Source organism: Malaya genurostris, chromosome 2, assembly GCF_030247185.1.
Source record: "Malaya genurostris strain Urasoe2022 chromosome 2, Malgen_1.1, whole genome shotgun sequence".
In the NCBI taxonomy this organism is placed as follows: domain Eukaryota; kingdom Metazoa; phylum Arthropoda; class Insecta; order Diptera; family Culicidae; genus Malaya; species Malaya genurostris.
In genome coordinates this window covers 113,467,973-113,487,244 of record NC_080571.1, presented here as the reverse complement: position 1 = coordinate 113,487,244, position 19,272 = coordinate 113,467,973, and the positions used below count along the sequence as shown (strand labels likewise).

The 19,272-nt window shown below is 37.8% G+C and overlaps 1 protein-coding gene across 9 annotated transcripts in view; it reads left to right on the top strand.

Annotated features, from left to right (window-relative positions):
- LOC131433096 (RIMS-binding protein 2) overlaps positions 1 to 19,272 on the top strand; it is a 258,477-nt gene that overhangs the window by 171,627 nt on the left and 67,578 nt on the right. For all 9 annotated transcript variants that reach the window (XM_058599885.1, XM_058599884.1, XM_058599886.1 and 6 more), the window contains 4 exons: positions 13,014 to 13,204; positions 13,295 to 13,541; positions 13,613 to 13,779; positions 13,860 to 14,121. In XM_058599885.1, the coding sequence (XP_058455868.1) occupies positions 13,014 to 13,204; positions 13,295 to 13,541; positions 13,613 to 13,779; positions 13,860 to 14,121 (867 nt within the window). The remainder of the gene's footprint in view (positions 1 to 13,013; positions 13,205 to 13,294; positions 13,542 to 13,612; positions 13,780 to 13,859; positions 14,122 to 19,272) is intronic.

The window sequence follows — 19,272 nt, the reverse complement described above, 5'->3', positions numbered from 1 at the left end:
ATTAGTCTGCGCTGAGATATAGTGAACACCGCAAATCATGATTTTTAAAAAGCGTTCTCGAAAATACCTCTTCACCGACTTATTTCTCAATATTTTTCCACGAAAAAATTACAAAATGTTTTTCGAATGATGCTTTTTATCATGCAAAACATTTGAATTTATTTTGTTGAACAATAATTCTGGAAAAAAATCGCAAAAATGATGATTTTTTTCATCGTTTAGACCTAACACCCCTTAATAAGTTTTGAAAAATTTCCAGTTCAATTTATTGAAATACTACTTCGTATATTATGACGTTTATAAGATAATCTAGCTAATTTCACCACACGTCGGTATTGAGTGATGAAAAGTCAGTAGAATTATGACAGATCAGAGTTCAGTGCAACTCTACCGAGCATTTATCAAATAAAATTATTCTTGAACTGATTACTGTTAACTTGAATGTTCACACGAAAAGACCGAAATTAGCATTTTGGCGAAAAAATTAGTTGATTTTCTGATTTTGGTTAGTTATTTTTTGAGACAACTAAAAAAACCTTCCTTTGCTAATTTAGAATTTTTAATTCTAGTTCCCTTAATAATAATAAAATATTTGTTGAAATGGCTATTTTTTTAGTTGAATTCACCAATTAAACGTGCTGTCATTTCTTAGCTAAGGCACACTTCATCTCCATTCAACTAATTTTTTAGTTGAATTAGAGAAATAAAACGTTGTTTTCAACCAACATAAATGGTTGAATTGGTTTCTGCAATTAGCAGCTATATGGCGCTCTGTCACCGAAAAAACGTTAACACCGTAATGACTACTAGCCACTAGATGGCACACTACTAACGAAAAAAAATTCAGTCGCGGTTATCTTTTCTATATTGGCAGGTATAAATACGATGTTGTATTGGAGAAAAAGACATAAGCGAAACATAAACTTCTTTTTGAAAATTTTACTTCTAAATCGCTGTTTTCTTCATTCGATTTCGCGAAATCGACTCTCTCACTGAAAACTTTGAGCACTCGGAAAACAAAAACCGAATACATGTAGTACACCGAACGGTATAGCCCGGAATGTTAGAAGATACAAAAAACATCATTTGACGTGTACAATTAAAGTGCAACATTCGAAACTCACTTCACTGTTTCGCGCAAAAGCATTATTACCCACAGTTGCTTCAAATGCGCACAAATTCTTAATAAATACACTTTCCACTGACAGTTTGTCATTTTTACATATCGATTTAGAAATTTATATATGGATATATCGTAACACATGCGAAAAACATTTAAACAATTTGCAAGCAGTTTCACAAGACTGTCCTTTTTAGCTTTTTAATGGATTGTTTTGCTTTGACACTGCTGTCCTTCAGTAATGACGGTGATAGATAAATAGAATCAAAGTTTCTGATTATAATAACGAAATTAGTTGTCAATGAGAATTTCGTGTTGGATTGAAATATTGCTGGTTTGTGTCCAGAATATTCGCCAACTAAACACATTCTCTAAAAGTAAGAGTTTTTTTCAGCACAGTAAATTCTAAATTTTAACAAATTTTATAGTTATTTTGGAAATTTTGTTGTTAAAATCAACTAATTAAAAAACAGTAATACGAATTAGGCGCAGAGCTAATTTCGGTCGTTCCGTGCAGCTATTTGAAAGTCAGTAAAACTATATCGTAGAAACAGTTCGGTGTGTACTGAATGAACATCATTTGGCAGCTAACGGTAATTTGTACCGGTACATGTCAAACATGGAATTCATTCATCACGTGTTCATTTGTGATGTCATCTTGCGAGACCTAATTGCATTATTTGAAAACGCAAACGTCTTATGAGTCAAGGAAAAATAAGTAAAATAAATTTTGATGAATTTCAGGATTTTTAATAATTTTTGCGTTTCAAATGAATTATTACATACAAACCAATTCGCACCCTCCGATTCTGCTACTAACGCAGAAGACGATAGCACCCAGTTCTATTGACCAAATGTCATCATAGACACATGGGGAGGCAAAAGATAGAAACTGGTGAGCACTTAGTTATCTCACCTTTTGACGACCTGTTTATACAAATATACTTACTGTCCCCAAATTTTAAAAGATGTAGTTCGATTCGTGCAAAGATTTTTTTCAATACTTTGTAATTATATGTTTGGAATTTAGTATTGCCACAATCGTCAAGAAATATAAAGTTTGCAGAAAAATTTTTTCTACCTCAATTCGGCGACACTTCAAACTGACATGTTATGACATTGATCTATATCGTAAAGTTCCCCACTTTATTCTTTTGTTGAGAGCATTCGATACATTCATACACTCTTTTGAACCATGAATGTAGCTTATTTGATTTCGAAGTTTCAAGTTTCGGTTTGAACTGTATTTAGAGAAACACATTTTAAAAAAGTGTTGAATTTTAGTAGTGTGAGTAGTAGTGACACTAAGAATCTCTCCAGGACGGAACTCGAACATACGACCGCTGGCTTGTAAAACCCTGGAATATGGTCTTCTGAGGTTGATAAAATAACATAATTGCCACTCATTTTATCATGAATTCATCAATTATTTCAAATAACTGCAAAAATTTAAGTAATCTCGTTCGTACAATTCATCAAAAATAAACTATTTATTCCACCGCAGTTAAGGATTCAGCCAGTTTAACTCGAGAGCGAATTTTCCGACCCCTTCATCTAATAATATTAACGCGTCCGACGTTTGTATAACACACGTTTTCGCTAATTCAACTTTTGTCATTGCGAAGCTCCCAAAGGCCACTTCACCCATGTGTGCAAAACTCACTTTCGTGCATCATGGCGGCTAGCATGTTATATAGCAGAAATGCAAAAAGATCTGAACATCATGTATCTGACTCGCGAAAGGAAAAGGGGTGCACGTTTTGTCTCCCTGGTCTTTTGAAACCCTTCTCCAGTTCCGCGAGCAATGCTTGAATTCGTACGAAAAAAAAGGACTTCAAGAGGATGAATAAGAGCTGAGCACGGACAAAGTATATACTGGAACATCGTCACTTGGCACTGGTGGCGTAATTGTGCACATCCACCGCATCCGGGTGCATTCCTTAGCTTCGCTGCGCGCGTACTAGGCGGCGGTGCATTCAGGCGATGTGCAATTGCTGCAAAGCAGTTGAACTTTTCTACTGAAAAAAAAAACAAAAACGCCATTCGGGAGCTTCCTGACAATTTCCCGGCTTGGGAATAGATCATTAAGCAACGATAGGCAGGTCATTCTTTTGTCCTGCATTCGACTGCTTGAGCGTTGCTTCTGGAAACGAAAAAGAGAAAAATTAAGTGGAAATCATATGCGGTATATGTTCAACAATATCATGCATTTCAAATGAATAGATTCAATGCGATTAAATAATTGGAAAATTTGAAATTGCATTCCAAGTTTGAACACCGCTCGGACACAAGTGTTTTCGCGGTGTCAACTAGAAACGGTTGATGTAACGAACAAGCATAAATAATTGGAACTTTACACACACTTTAAATTTCCCGTAGCACTCTTTAGTTTGCATTGTGTTCCTTTCAGATAGTATTGTTAGACTTTCAAGGGTGATTTCTCAGCACAAGCACATACTGCCGCTGGAATAAAGGTGGGTTAGTCCGACAAATTCAAATATAAGAATAGACAGAAATGTAATTACAAAGAAAATTATAAACTATCTCGCAATTGCCGCAGAGTTGCGCATTTTTAGGCAACGGAGCACCCAATCCCGTCCAATATGAACTATCGTAGCTATTTTCAATGGAGACGGCAGCTGATACTATGCATGTGAATGAGACTCTGGACACCGTTCCACTACATGAATAGAAGCCATTTCTCACAGTCAAACTTATCTGCATAAAAATGTCGCCATACTTCCAAATTAAACTCGTAAGGATCTTAGCAAAAGAATACAACAAACGACACTCAAGATCTAGCAAAGAGAAAATAACCATCATCTTTTCCACCCGGGGCAAATTTTCCTACCAGCAGATACCAAAAAGGAACCATAACAATGCCAAAGCGTCTCTCACTGCAATCTTTTCCCGGTTACGTAAGAAGCACGAAAACCCATCAGCAAGAAGGAACGAAGAGATGATGGCATACAATCAATAAAGAATGTTCCCAACATATGACGGATACCCGCCGGTCATAAATTGTTTTGATAGCTTCCAACAAGAGGGGAACATGTCACCAAAAACCATTGTAGAGCGGAACTGGGAATAGCAAAGCCCCTCGCAGCCATTACGAGGCGGCTGCACTCGGTGATCGAAGGCGAGTGAGCTTCGCCAATGTAATATAGATTTTCATTAATGCAATCGCTCGCCACACTGACTGTTTAATGCACCACAATAAATAAGTAGAAAAAAACACTTTTTGGGAAACCACATGTTTGAGCATTCATGGTGGTACTTCTGTAAATCGATTGGCTTGAAAGATCGGCCTTTCTTTTTGATTCGCTGATATCTGGAGTATCGAAAAGTATTGAAATTGTTTTGACGAGAATATGTTTTGCTTTACTATGAGGCGACTTATCAAAATTTATCATGTGGGAGAGTGGAGTTTCAAGTATGCAGAACTAAACCAAACTAAACTGTTCTGACAAGGAAAACAACACTTTTTACCTTTCTCTATAGAAAGGTATTAGAATTGCTGGAAAAACCGATTTTCGAACGGAGCCTCGGAGACCCATAGTGTTATATACCATTCGACTCAGTTCGACGAGATCGGAAAATGTCTCTCTCTCTCTCTCTCTCTCTCTCTCTCTCTGTGTGTGTGTGTGCGTGTGTACTCTTTTCGAAGCTATTTTTACCACTCAATTTTCTCAGAGATGGCTGAACCGATTTTAACAAACTTAGGCTCGTTTGAAAGCTACTGTCGGGCCATTGATCAAAGCTCGAAGATCAAATAGCTGTGACTTTTGGTTCCGGAGATATGATGGTATAAATGACGTAACCGACAAAACGTGTTGTTTTTTTACCGCGCAAGTTTCTCGGAGATGGCTCAACCGATTTTTACAAACTTAGGCTCGTTTGAAAGCTACTATCGGACCATTGATCAAGTTCGAAGACCAAATGGCTGTGACTTTTGGTTCCGAAGATATAATGGTATAAGTGTCGTAACCGACAAAACACGTTGATTTTTACCGCTTTTATATAAGGGTGCCAACATTTTGGAATCACCTCTATTTTCGTAAAGCTCTAGTGCTCAAAAGTCCTCGAAAAAGCCCTCATGCTAAATTTGAGCTAAATCGGACATGCGTAAGGGGTGCTGCCCGGTGGTAAAGGTTTGACAATTTTCGATCTTGAAAAAGCACCATAACTCCCCGCTATTTGAATCCCAAAATCGAATTTTTTTTTATGTCAAAAGTCTCAAAACTGCATGAAACGTCGAGCTTTAGTGTCAACTCAAAAAAATTTTTTTTTGAAAGAATCAACTTTCTGTGAATTTTGATGTTGTCCCAAAAAGTCGATTTAAAAAAAAAAATTTTTCGAGATGACACTAAATCTCGACGTTTCATGTAATTCTAAGCATCAAAAATTTTTTTTTCGATTTCGGAAATTTCATGCGAAACAATTTTTTCAAAGTTTCAACCCTTAACTGCCATATTGACAGAGCTAGGGTGGTTATATTGATTTTTATTTTATTTGAATTTTGAAGAAACTGCTCCTCCGAAAAAATTGAAAAAAAATCAGGTATGCTTAAGGCATTATGGGGAAGGTTTATAATTTTTTCAAAATTTTTGAATGTGAATTTCTTCCATTAAAAAATACTAGAAAATTTTGAAACATATTTTTCCCTCTTCCAATTTTTGCATCACCCTGGATTTTTAAGTGATAAATGAAAAATTTTTGGACATGTTAAAGTGGTATGTTTTAATATTTTTAAAAAATGTGGACGACCAAGATATTTTATTTTTTCTAAAAAATAATTAACATTCGACCATACGTCCCCATCAAATTCTAAGAGAAGGAAACGCATGGTGCTTTGTTCTAGTAGTTTATGCAACTCAATCAGAGGGCTTAGAAATCAAAGTAACGAAAAGGAGGAAATGAGTTTCAAACTTTGCATAATACATACACGATCATACTAAACCTAGAAAGCTACAAAGCAAGGACTTACTGGTATGTGACTGTATATAATTCGATAATTCGATGGTGTTCCATGCCATGGTCAAATCGTTTTGCACTGTGGGGTCTCGTACAAGGCGGTTTCCTTTTTGTCAGCCCTGTACATTTCACTAAAAACATAGCGAGTTGAAACAGCAATGAGTTGAATTTTTCTTTTTTATATTGGTGTCAAACAGAAGTTGCCATTGATGAAGGTTGGAATCGATTTCTTAGAATTTTTTTCCATAAATACGTTTATTTCTTAAGGCAATTTACTTAAGTTGTTCTTCGCCGTAGCATCACTTTTAGATAGAATGCTTATCCTAATATAATAGTCACAACAATTTGAGTTTAATAAAGCATATTCCCCTTATTTTTTAAATTTATAAAATGATAAAGAAGTTTCATGTAAGAAAGGTCACGAAAAAATTTCTTAGAATTTTTGACTGTATATTTCATTTAAATAGGAAATGGGATAAAAAATGTTATAAAAATACATTGCTATTAGGTGTACAATTTTGCTTCCGTCGTTTTTTTTTTTTCAAAATTAAAAGCTTCATTGCGAAAAGTGCTTACAGATAAATTATTCAAAGTATTGTCCGTCGCTAGCGACAACTTTCTCCCGTCTTTTCGGGAATATTCGGATCCCGGCTCGAAAAAAGAAGTCCTCTTTTGACGCTATCTATGAAGCAATCCATTTTTCCAACTCTTCGAAGGATTGAAAATGTTGATCTGCCAGGCCGTGTGCCATCGAACGGAATAGGTGGAAGTCGGAAGGGGCGACATCTGGGGAATACGGCGTGGGGCAAGACTTCCCATTTCAGCGTTTCCAGGTACTTTTTGACCACTTTTGCGACGTGAGGCCGAGCATTGTCGTGTTGGAGGATGACTTTGTCATGTCGCTCTTGGTATTATGGCCGATTTTCTTTTAGCGCGCGACTAAGGCGCAGCAATTGCATTCGATAGTGATCTCCTGTTATGGTTTCACCCGGTTTTAAGAGCTCGTAGTAAATCAATGCTTCTAGTTGTTCATCTTTCTTTTTTTCTCCTCCACCACCATGTTTGTCTTCGACATCGAAATCACCATTTTGAAAACGTTGAAACCACTCCCGGTACGTTCTTTTACTCAGAGCAGCATCACCGTAAGTTTCTGAGAGCATTCGATGCGCTTCATCTGAATTTTTTTTTCAAATTGTAACAGAAAAGTAAAACTTCCCGCAAATGGCGAGAATTGGGCAACTAACAGACATTTTCGAGCGTGAATAATACGAAAACAAGAACAACTGTCACTGAAACGGCGATGACAATTCGTTAGGCATTGTACACACTCACTTTAAAGGCATTTTCATCTATGTATTTTGACCAGCCTCAGGCGGTACAGCCACCTATCGTAAAACGGCGGAAGCAAAGTTGTACACCTGATATTTGAAAGCACACATTTTCTCTCTGATTATTTTCGTTTATTTAATAGACTTATCATCGTCACTTCTTTTATTGATAGTCGTTGGTAGCTGTTCTGATTTAAGCATTTCTGACCATATTTCTGCCGGTCTCACTATTCTGGATAAAAACCGAGCATAAGGAAAGGTACTCGATATAGCACTTGTAACCTTTTAAAAATGAGATGCAACTTATTACGGGCCCAAATAGCTTTTTTGTGATCTGTGTATCTTAATTGGGTCATCTCGCGATAAAGCTTTAAATCCAAAATTACTTGGCAGAACATCCTTCTCAAAAGCTTCTATTATAGAGCTACTATATTTCGATACTTGTTGCTCTCGTTCCAATCCAAGGATTGATATGTTTCAAAATTTTCTAGTAATTTTTAATGGAAGAAATACATATTCAAAAATTTTGAAAAAAATTGTAAACCTTCCTTATAATGCCTTAAACATACCTGATTTTTTTCAAATTTTCCGGAGGAGCAGTTTCTTCATAAATCAAATAAAATAAAAATCAATAGAACTACCCTAGCTCCGTCAATATGGCAGTTAATGGGTTGAGACTTTGAGAAAATTGTTTCCAGTCTATGACCTTTCGAATGTGGTATAACAATATGAATTCCCTTTGGGGGCAGATTTCACATGCTTATCCTGCTATAGCCTTTCGATACTATTCATCAAGGCATTCTCTTTGAAGAGCAAAACAATTGTTCCAATTGTCCTAAAAACACTTAAGTCTCGACGATGGCCTCATCATTCGAAGCAAATCTCTTTTCAGCGAGCTTCTTTTTTCAATCTTAAAACAGATAATAGTCGCTAAATGTGGCGAATATGGTGGATGCGGTAGTAATTCGAATTTCATTTCATGGAAGTTTGCCATATCACGATTTGTAAAAGTTTCCAATTTTGATTATGCACCGCCGCTCTAAATGAAGATTTTTACATTCTTCACCTTGTAATTCCGAAAGCGGAAGTTTGATCCAGCATTTAGCATGGAGCCATAAGACCTGTCATTTAAATCTTAGTTTTGAACATTGGTTTAGCCATATCTGAGAAAACAATGTAAGTTCAATTACGAAATCTTTTGACCCGCTAATTCCGGATCTTTCAGAACTTGAACCTAAGCACTGGTATAGCGAAAGTGTGCATTTTTGGCCATCAACTAACAAGTTTGACAAACTAAAATAATTTGCTGACAAATACTGTTGAATTCGCTCATATTTACATCGTTACTTATAAAGACAGACGCCTGAAATTGAAATTGTCAACACATATAACCCTGTAATTCCGGAATCGGAAGACCTTAGGCCCTTGCATTTGAGTCTAAGTTTGTGAAAATCGGTTTATTATTGTAAGATTAGCATGAATTTTTCGACTGTAATTTGCATTCTGCTAGCAGAATTTACCAGCCAAGCAGATGTGCGGTTCTTTGGCTCAGTCGATGGACATTTGTTGATGCAGTGATGGTCTTTTTCTGGCTTTGGCAGTAGAGAACCCCATTATGTGAGTTTTTCCTTCTTCCAAATATATAACCAGATATAAAACACTAAGAATGGAGTCATCATCGATTTAGTTTCATGCTTCTATCTCTACCCAGTGGGTAAACAAACGAAGGTCTGCGTTCATTCCTTTTTTTTCAATACGTTATCATATACCCATTCGACTCAGTTCGTCGACATTATAAAATGTATGTGTGTGTTCTTGTGGTTCCATAGCGTCAGTGTTGAGAAAAAATCCAAATTTCGAAAATCCCTATTCATCAAGTGATTTTTACACAAAAAATATCATCGATCAGAAAACTAACTATCGAAAAGATCAGTACTGATTTTTCACAACGCAATTCTCACTGAAACTGATTTTGCATGGCAAAAAAATCAGTTGTGAAAGTGTCACTAGCGAACATTCTGCTCGATGATATATATCTGGTATGATTCTGGAACAAAAAATTGTTGGGAAATGAATTTTCATGGTCGTTATATCTCAATCGTTTGCAAAAAACATGATGAATAAATTCGCCGATAAACCTTTCTGAAAATATTCATTGTGCGTAGGGCGGTTGACAAGTGAAAGTGATAAGTTGATTTGAAATTTATTCGGCACTACATTATTAACAAAAGCAGAAAGCGCTGTGAATAATAAAAGTTGTAATGATAATGAAAAAATCACAAAGCATGTTATGCAGCTGATTAAAGAATATTAGTCATTCCATGACATTTAGCTTGAATAACGTACGCAGAAGTAACAGAAGCGCAGACTACCGCTATTCCAATTCAAACGCGCCATTCAAACACTGCACCTACGGTGTGTTTGAGACTTGCTGACGATGCTGCGCTCCTGTTACTTCTATGAATCAAATTCATGCTAAATAGCATTTTGTTGGGTTTAATCTAAACAGTGCAATGTAATCAGTCGGCAGAAATGAAAAAAAAAACATTCGTCGCTATAATCACTATTTGGAATGTGTCAAAAATATGTTCGTTAATGTTGACCACCCTACGTGCATCGAAAATATTGCAGTCATTATTCTTCAGTTGCGAATTTATTCAGCAGAGATTTTTTTAATGATAAAAATATAATAATTAAATCTTGCACGAATCATTTCGGTGTCGAACTGAAGCGTAGTAGAAATTTAGCATCGAAGTGTCATTGGAGACCCTTCTCCCTTTCGATTATCTCTTTAGCGATATTTCTGTGGGTGAAAATTCGTAATCAAGTTTCGGACACAAAAAATCACTTGTGAACTTCGAGGTTTAGAGTTTTGTGGATCCATTCTCCGCAATGCTCCACCCGAAATGTAAACTGTCTTGATACAATACACATCGATACATTGATGCAACATTCAAGATGTTGTGTTTGATGAGTCTCAAAACTGCAAAGACTCACGCAGGAATAGAAGTTAAACGTTCAGTCAAGCGTATATTAGGGTCAAACATGACACCTAATTTCTTTACTAAAAAAAGCAGTTGTACTGGATCCATCATAATCGAATATTTGAATAACCTGTAGATTGAGCTCATAAAAATGTTATGGAATTACATTTTTTAGCGTATTTCGGGATCACTTGCATATATTCCTTTAGATGACAATAATTCAGTGAATCGATCAATCACAAATAGCAACAGAAGTGGTCCGAGATGACTCACTTGTTGAATACCTGAATAGTCGTTAGAGGATAGTACAGCTCCGAAGCGTTGAACACAGAAATAATCTCCTGAGCTTAGTTCAACACTGTTCCAATTTGTTGGTCTTATTTACTGATGGCCATATAAACTTACTTTGCAAAGCAACGGTTCCCTGTTTCAGGTTCGGAAGTAGCGATTGAAAACTCCAAATCGAAAGTCACATTGATTTCTTAAAGATGTCAGATTTAGCCTGTTTGAGAATGAAACAAAGTTTTTTAATATAATTTTAATTTTGTTTCCATTCAGGTCGATCTACTTATTCCACCGATTTTCCAATGTTCGAATCCTACCCGTGAAGTGAACATCGATAATCTCCTCGCCGAATAGACGAATATTTTATTAATGAAACATCTTTTGACGTTTGAAAACAGTTGATAGTTAGCGGGAGCCGAAACGAACGAATAAGGGGAATGGGAGTGTCGTTCTAATAATGCACACTAAAATCAATGGTTTTTTTCTGTTTTTCGAATAGTCCACGAATCGTATGTCTCAACAGTCGAATTTTCGTGTGGCGATTTTTATAATGGATGAAAATTTAGAACAACGGCTCGCCTTCGAAGCACCATTCGGTCGATTGTTGTGCGGTTTCGACGTCATATTCATAGATCCACACCTCATCACTAGTTATGATGCATTCGATGAATGTGGGGTCACTATCTGCGTTGGAAATCATCTCTTTGGCCACATCAACACGACGCTGTTTTTGAATGAAATTCAGCTTTTTTGGTATCAGCCGAGAAGCGACGCGTTTCAAACCCAAAACATCAGTTAAAATGTATTCGGCTGAAGCATAAGAGATGCCCAACAACACAGCAATCTCTCTAATCGGTACATAACGATTTTGCAACACGATTTGCTTCGCCGATACAATGTTTTCTTCAGTAACAGATGTTGTTGGGCGGCCAGGGATCTCATCATGATCCAAGCTTGTACGACCACCTTTGAAGCGTTTATACCACTCGTATGCCTGTGTTTTTCCTAGACACGATTCACCAAAGGCCTTTTATAACATTTTCAACGTTTCAGAACACTTAAATCCATTTGCAACACAAAATTTGATGCACGCACGTTGTTCTAAATTTTCATCCCTTATAAAAATCGACTGTGAGTAAACGCGGTACCCACTTTAAAAAGAGCTTTCTCGTGATCAAATGTTCATTCATAATTGCGATCACCCTCCACTTGATCGATCCACCTTGCTCGTTGCGCTCCTCTTCTTCTTGTACCAGTCGGATTAGATTCAAGAACCATTTTCAGTGGGCTGTCGTCCGACATCCTTATGACATGCCCAGCCCATCGTAGACGTCCGATTTTAGCTGTCCGTACGATGGGTGGTTCTCCTAGCAGCTGTTGTAATTCGTGATTCATACGCCATCTCCACGTTCCGTCTTCCATCTGCACTCCGCCATAGATGGTCCTCAGTACCAACATAGTCCGGGTCTCGTGGCCATAAAGAACAACCGGTCTAATAAGCGTTTTGTAGATGGTCAATTTCGTGCGGTGGCGTACTTTTCTCGATCGAAGGGTTTTTCTGAGTCCAAAGTACGCACGATTCCCTGCCAAAATACGTCTCTGAATTTCTCTGCTGGTGTCATTATCGGAGGTCACCAGTGAGCCCAAATAAACGAACTCGTGAACCACTTCGATATCATCACCGTTTATCAATATTCGTGGTGAGAGGCGTAGTGTTTCTTCTCTAGACCCTCTTCCTTCAGCTTTCAGTCCGATGTAGGTTTCCGTCATCTCCAGATACTCGGACGTATCCATCGTTGCTTCAGTTTATCCGGGAAACCGTATTCGTGCATTATCTGTCATAACTGTTCTCGATCGATTGTGTCGTATGCCGCATTGAAGTCAATGAATAGGTGATGGGTGGGTACGTTGTATTCACGACACTTCTGGAGTACTTGTCTTAGCGCGAATATGTGATCCGTAGTAGCGCGGGCTCCAATAAATCCCGCTTGGTACGGCCCTACGAATTCCTTAGCTATTGGTGATAGACGACGGCAAAGTACTTGAGAGAGTATGTGTTACATTCCGTTATGTTTCAAATGCAATAACAACAGAACAATCAATTACTATAGAACCTCCCAGCACCGAAAAAACTTTAAGTTATCTACCACAGCATTCTTTATCTGCACAAACATTGAGGTCGATTAATTTTTGCCAGAAGGATTTTTATTTCTACTATGTTTTATCGTTTTTCTGTCACTGTAAACTGTTCGCTTCGAAATGTCACTTTGTCCTTGGTCTGTATAAATGCAGTCGAAGCTGATCTTATATTCTCCGTGCTAGTTCCTGCACCGAAACACCTCACCCTGGAACGGCAATTGAACAAAAGTGTCCTCATTGGTTGGACGCCCCCAGATCCACCATTATGCCACCAGATCGAGAGCTACCACGTGTACGTTGACGGCGTACTGAAGGTGACTGTCAAGGCGACCGAGCGCACACGAGCACTGGTAGAGGGCGTTGATTCCAATAGAGTAAGTTCGTTTGTACGATTTTTGTCAAAGTTCATTTGTATTGACAGTAACTTGATTCAACAATTCCTGTGTCCTTTTTTTTTTGAGCAGCCACATAGAATAAGCGTACGTAGTGTAACCCAGAATCGAAGAACCTCTCGAGATGCTGCCTGTACAATGATTATCGGTCGCGATACTGCACATTTAGGACCATCGGCTGTCCGGGCCACCAGCGTAACTTGTTCCAGTGCGATTATTTCGTGGCTGCCAGCGAACTCCAACCACCAGCATGTGGTATGTGTAAACAACGTGGAGGTACGAACGGTGAAACCCGGCGTCTATAGGCACACAATAACGGGTAATTATTGACAATTGAAATACTCGTCACTTACCATACAACTTTGATCGTCCTTATTTCCTCTGTTTCAGGGCTGGCTCCCAGTACGCAGTATCGAGTAACGGTACGAGCGAAGCATTTACGTGCGGCAGGTCAGACGTCCACAACATCTACCACAACCGGTCCTCCACCGGAAGAAGCACCCGGAGCGTACACCGATTTCAGAACCTTAGCCAAAGGACTGCCCGATCCACCCCAGGTTCCTGCAGAAATTGTGTCGCGCGTTTCGATCGAAATTATAAATAACGAGCGTATTTTACTTTCATACTCTAAATACAGGAAATTCAAGTCGAAGCTGGACCTCAGGACGGCACTCTGCTCGTCACTTGGCAACCGGTCACACGGCCACCTTCGTCCGGACCGGTGACCGGGTATGCCGTGTATGCGGACGGCAAGAAAGTGACTGATGTGGACTCGCCAACCGGCGACCACGCGCTGATCGACATCGGCAAACTGGTCGGACTCAATCCCCGAGCAGTGACAGTGCGGACCAAATCTCGCGACTCTCAGTCGGCGGACAGCACACCAACCATGATACCAAGTAAATATTTGCTACACTGATCGATGTGTTATGCCTGACCTTGTCTTTGTGTTTGTGTACATGTTTGACGATTTTTGTATGGTATACACACTCACACTCATTCGTATCCAAATCAGTAAACAGTCAAAGCTTGTTCTTCGTTCGTTCGGCTGGAGCAGAATGGTCGGAACTAAAGGTTTCAAAAACGAAAACAACGAGATGGGAACATATGGGAGCTTTTCGAGTGTTAGAAATTTTCATGGCTTTATTTTTTTATGGAACGTTCAAACACAGGGATCAATGAGGTAGAAACAGGACAGCCTCTGTGTTGGTGAAATCAACTTTACTTCAGTAAGCCAATAAAAACTAAAAACCATGTGCTTGCTTTCGTCACACCGTTCGAACTTCACTGCGATGCACTGTTAGCGCATCGTATTCACACTGACAGGTTTGCTCTAATCAAATGGAACTAGCTCGCACCGTTGCCAGGTATACCGATTTTTGAACGTGATACCGATACGCTCTCCAAAAATACCGATTATACACTAATCTTACAGATAAATACCGATCTGCGGTACAAATGTTATTCAGATTCAAAAACAGATATGGTACAGATAAATTTTTGCGTCTGATACAGATTTGTGGAAAAATGACCTGGTAACTCTGCTAGCTCGCACGTTCGCCTTGACGCTTCGCGTGACGCATGAACTCTGGCAGCATCATAGGAGTTCATTTTGAATATGTCGGAACTCGAGGAAATAATCGGGGTGAAGCAACTTCTCAAGTAACGATGTACTAATTGCAACATACAGCTTAACTCATGACTTTCATGCACAGCATTTTCGTGTTTGAATGAAATTAAACAATCTATTCTGAGTCACAAGCATTTCGAGTGATTGTTTGTTTACAAACATAAATCTAAAAAATAAAAGAGTTCCATTCTTCTCGATTCGTTCTACTGCTAGTTTCACTTCCCCGTTCATTAGGCAACCGGTCGCATTACTGAGATGCTTAACTACAACTTACCCGATAGAAAGTAAAAGCCACAAATCAACGATTGAGTTTTCACAACTCAGGTATTTCTAATTTAAAGGTATATGCTTGAGCAGTTAATGAACATGTTCAGAGCTCGAAATGGAATCTGAATGTAAAACGACATTAGTTCAACCAGGAACTGCCCTAGTTAAGTTGTACTCTGAATCGTGGCATAACATTTTCGTCACGCATACAGATGTAATTTAGTCAAAGTGAGTTTTCTCTGCTTCCTCATGTATGGTACTAACATAAATCAAATGATCAAAATGACTGGTCATGTTGGCGTTCATTTTAAAGCGATGCACTTTGCTACATTTTTCTTTGTAGAAAAGTTCATTGATTTTTTTTGGAATCGTTATTAATAGATATGAGAATTTTTAGAACCCATTTTCGTTCGTCAGCCTTTCAATTTAGCTATTATTAGTCCCGAGTTGGCAGTTTAATGCATAGTGCGCTGGATGTTCGAGCTCCAACCTGGACGGATTCTTAGTGTCAATAGGATCGTAGTACTAGCCTAAACAATGGTCCTATACGCTAAGAGTCGGCTGCAAAATCTGTTGAAACAGAATGGATAAATTCTTCAAAAAGGATGTAATGCCAAGACTTTGCTTTGCTTGGCTATTATTGGTGTGGGTTTTAAAACCCAAGATAGCGGTTTCCGGTTTATCGATATTCTTTAAAATCCCTACGAATTTGGTTCGATTAGAATAGGTTTCATAATTCTACATTCTTTAAAAATTTTTGCTTTCCGGAATCTTCTCTTCCAAACCGTTTCAAAAAGTTCAATTTAGTGAGGCTTTTAAAAGTACATCGCTATCGTTGGAATTAATTCGGAGCTTTTAACGAAAAATTGCGGAATTGTTCATCGCCGCACATGTAAAATAAAATATTCTCCTGTAAGCTACTGACATAGAGCATTGGGGAATTCTACCCCCCATGGAAGATTTTTCAATATCAAGTTCCATGAACAATAGAATACTTATTATATATAAGTGCAAATAACTATTATAATTTTGTTCTCAGATCTTGTTTTACAGTGTCAATATTGTGGATGATGCGCTTTTCTTTCAAATTTTTGGCGCCTTCCCCAGTTTTGAACCCTCCCTTGAACCCCCCATCCCCCTTGAATGATTCCTGCGCAAGCGCTTGGTGTTACTTCGTTACATCAAGGGGAAGAAAAGTCGTCGTATTTTAGTGGAAGCATACAGTTAACATACCGCAACTGAGCAAACAGGTAGAAAATGGTTCGCTTCTTGACAATGCAAGAGTCAATGTTTCTAAAGCCGTGGAAACTTGTTTGGAATTGCTGAAATGGGAAGTTCTGCCGCATCCTCCATGTTCACCGAATATTGCTTATTCCAATTATTGTTTGTTACGTTTTTTGGGCGCATAGTTTGTCAGAGAAGCACTTCGAAAATTACGATATGACAAAAAAATGGAAAGACTCGAAGAAAAAAAAGTTCTATCCGATATCCGAGCTTTACCAGATAGTTGACAAAAAGTAATGGATAACGATGAATGATACTTTGAATAAGTACCATTATTCCATTAACGATACTCTCATAATAGATAACTAAACATTGCAAAGCGCAGCGAATTTATTTCAAAATCTTGTTTAAAAATGCCGATTTTTGCAGAGACCAGTTGTAGGAAATTGTCTCGGCAATACATAAAAATTTCTAAGGTTGTCAGCAAACGTTTAGCTGTGTGCTTGTGAAAGAAGAAGTGTTTTGTCAAGCCAAACATAGGAAACACCAATTTTACGGGTTAGATTTTCTACGATCTAAGTGTACACAAGCTGAAGGAAAAACCAAATGAGAATTGTCATTATTTATAGCTTCTCATTTGGTATACTTACAGGCGAAATTTCCTAGTTGAAACATGACTTCACTCCCACCGATGTCATATTTACGGAAATCTCCGTAGATCTACGGATTCGGAGATTTTCTACGAATGTACGAATCCGTAGATAAAATCTACGGGAATTGGAATATATTTGCGAATATTTCCGGTAAGTAGTATTTTTATACAGAAAACTACGGAAACTGTTTGTCTGGCGACCAGAAAAAAGTTGCTTCCTGGTTTGCACCACTGGAGTTTTCGAGGAAAATGTCGATCTACGGATATGGTACTACAACCAGTGCGGTAAAATTTCATATTCAGTCGAATAATATAAGATGAAAATCAAATTTATGGCCACCGTCACCATATTTCTACTAATTAATTTGACTTTGGTGCCATTTTCAAGTGAACCTCCCAGAATTCATCGTCAGTTCAAAAATCGTACCTAGTCATTTAAAGTTTTGCTTGCTCAGTTCCAAGTGCCAAGTAGTTTAGCTGCTTCATTGTCTTCGCTCTTGGTAGTGAGCAAGTTCAAATTAATAGAAATATAAATGGAATAAAGTATTAAAAATGAAAACTGAAGGAGGAAACTATTAATTTATGTATATTCTGTAAATGATATTCAGCTATCTCATTCGTCTTTCATCTATTATCTTGAACCAATTCGAATGTTTACATGAACTTCAATTGAAGGCCGCTCTCACACTATTGAAAGAGATGTGTTGTTACTTCAAGAGATCAACTGACGGTGGTAAAACTGAGCTTCGATTGGAAGAGAAACGAGTGAAGAACTGAGTGCTGCCCGTTCGGTACGTCAGTGAACGTTGTGTGTGTCAGAGTGAGAAAGTTTACTGCAGTCAATGTGTTCCACATTCAGTTTCAATTTAATTGAATGAAGTTTTACTGCACTGAATACAACTATATGGCATCACTGTTTACGCCATCTACCTGTTCGCTAATCGGAATGACTGATTTTTTCGGGGAGGATACAGATTACAATTTTTGCTGCTGTTTTCTCAATAATAGTCCCGAATCAGATTGGTAAGCTCTTTCATTGTAATGACATTTGAACGTCAATATAAATGTTGTGTTGGATGTTAACATAGAAGTGCTTTTTAATTGGAGCTTGCTCCAACTAATGCATATACAACTAACGAACACTCCAACCAACGAAGTGCAAACTAACGAATTGCAGCTGTACCCGCATAGAGTTCGTCATTATTCTTTTAGGAATGTTTGAAATTAAGTTGTTAAGTTTTCGTATTCACTGTATCTGAACAATTCGCCAAATTTCGAGTTTCCAATCTGCTTCGGTATTTCATAACACCGCATAGCTCGAAAATTTATCTTGAGTGTGTAGGTTAGGGTGTAAATGAAGAAGCTAACCTGCATTGCATGATTACTGATTATCTGGGAATAGAAATGCTTCCTGTCGATAAATAAACAATAGAAACCTGGCTTACATTAGAATCTGTATATGTGATATCGAATAAAATTTTTAATTAGATTGACTTTCAAAATATGATACTAATTATAAGGAGAGCATGCCCGCTAGTAGGCGTTGCTCAAGTTCTCAATAACGGCAGCCGTTTCAGTCCAATATGTAAACAATCTTTTTGTGGTGATTTCCCCATATTTTTCTATTCAATCAATTTACATGAGGTTGTAACGGTGAAACAAAACATGTTCTTGGGAAACGACAAATTCCGTATTCAGGTTCATAACTCATTAGAGAACGATTCCGACCATTCTGTTCATTTCAACCGATTGAATGCCTTGATTTTAACATCGCGTCAAAACTAATTTTCAAATTATGTGCCATTCGTTAGATTTGAGAACTTTCAATTCGATTAATATTGACATAGAAGAAGATTTCGGACATGAACTCGAAGCTAGTAAATTTTATCTTGTTCAATGTGAAATATGGATTGTCGGAAAGCTTCTCCTGTTCTGAATATATTTATCAAATCTTTTCACTGTTTCGTGATATCCTAGCTTGGTACTTTGGTTGTTCATTGTTCATTTCTTCCATCTCTGTTGCTTTTTTCACACATTCCCAAGCAATCCCAGGATACAGTCAACACTATAACAGAAAACTAAGACTATTGCCGTAAAAGCACTTTTCCAAACACATCTTCGACCACAGTCATTTCACTCATTCCACTCAACGAGTTTTTATTTTCACTCCACTTTACGATACCTCAGTTTCTATACTGTTCACCTGAATTAAACGATTCATTTTCTGAATCTAACCAACCATCCGACGCAAAAATACTAATCAACAAACCAAATCTC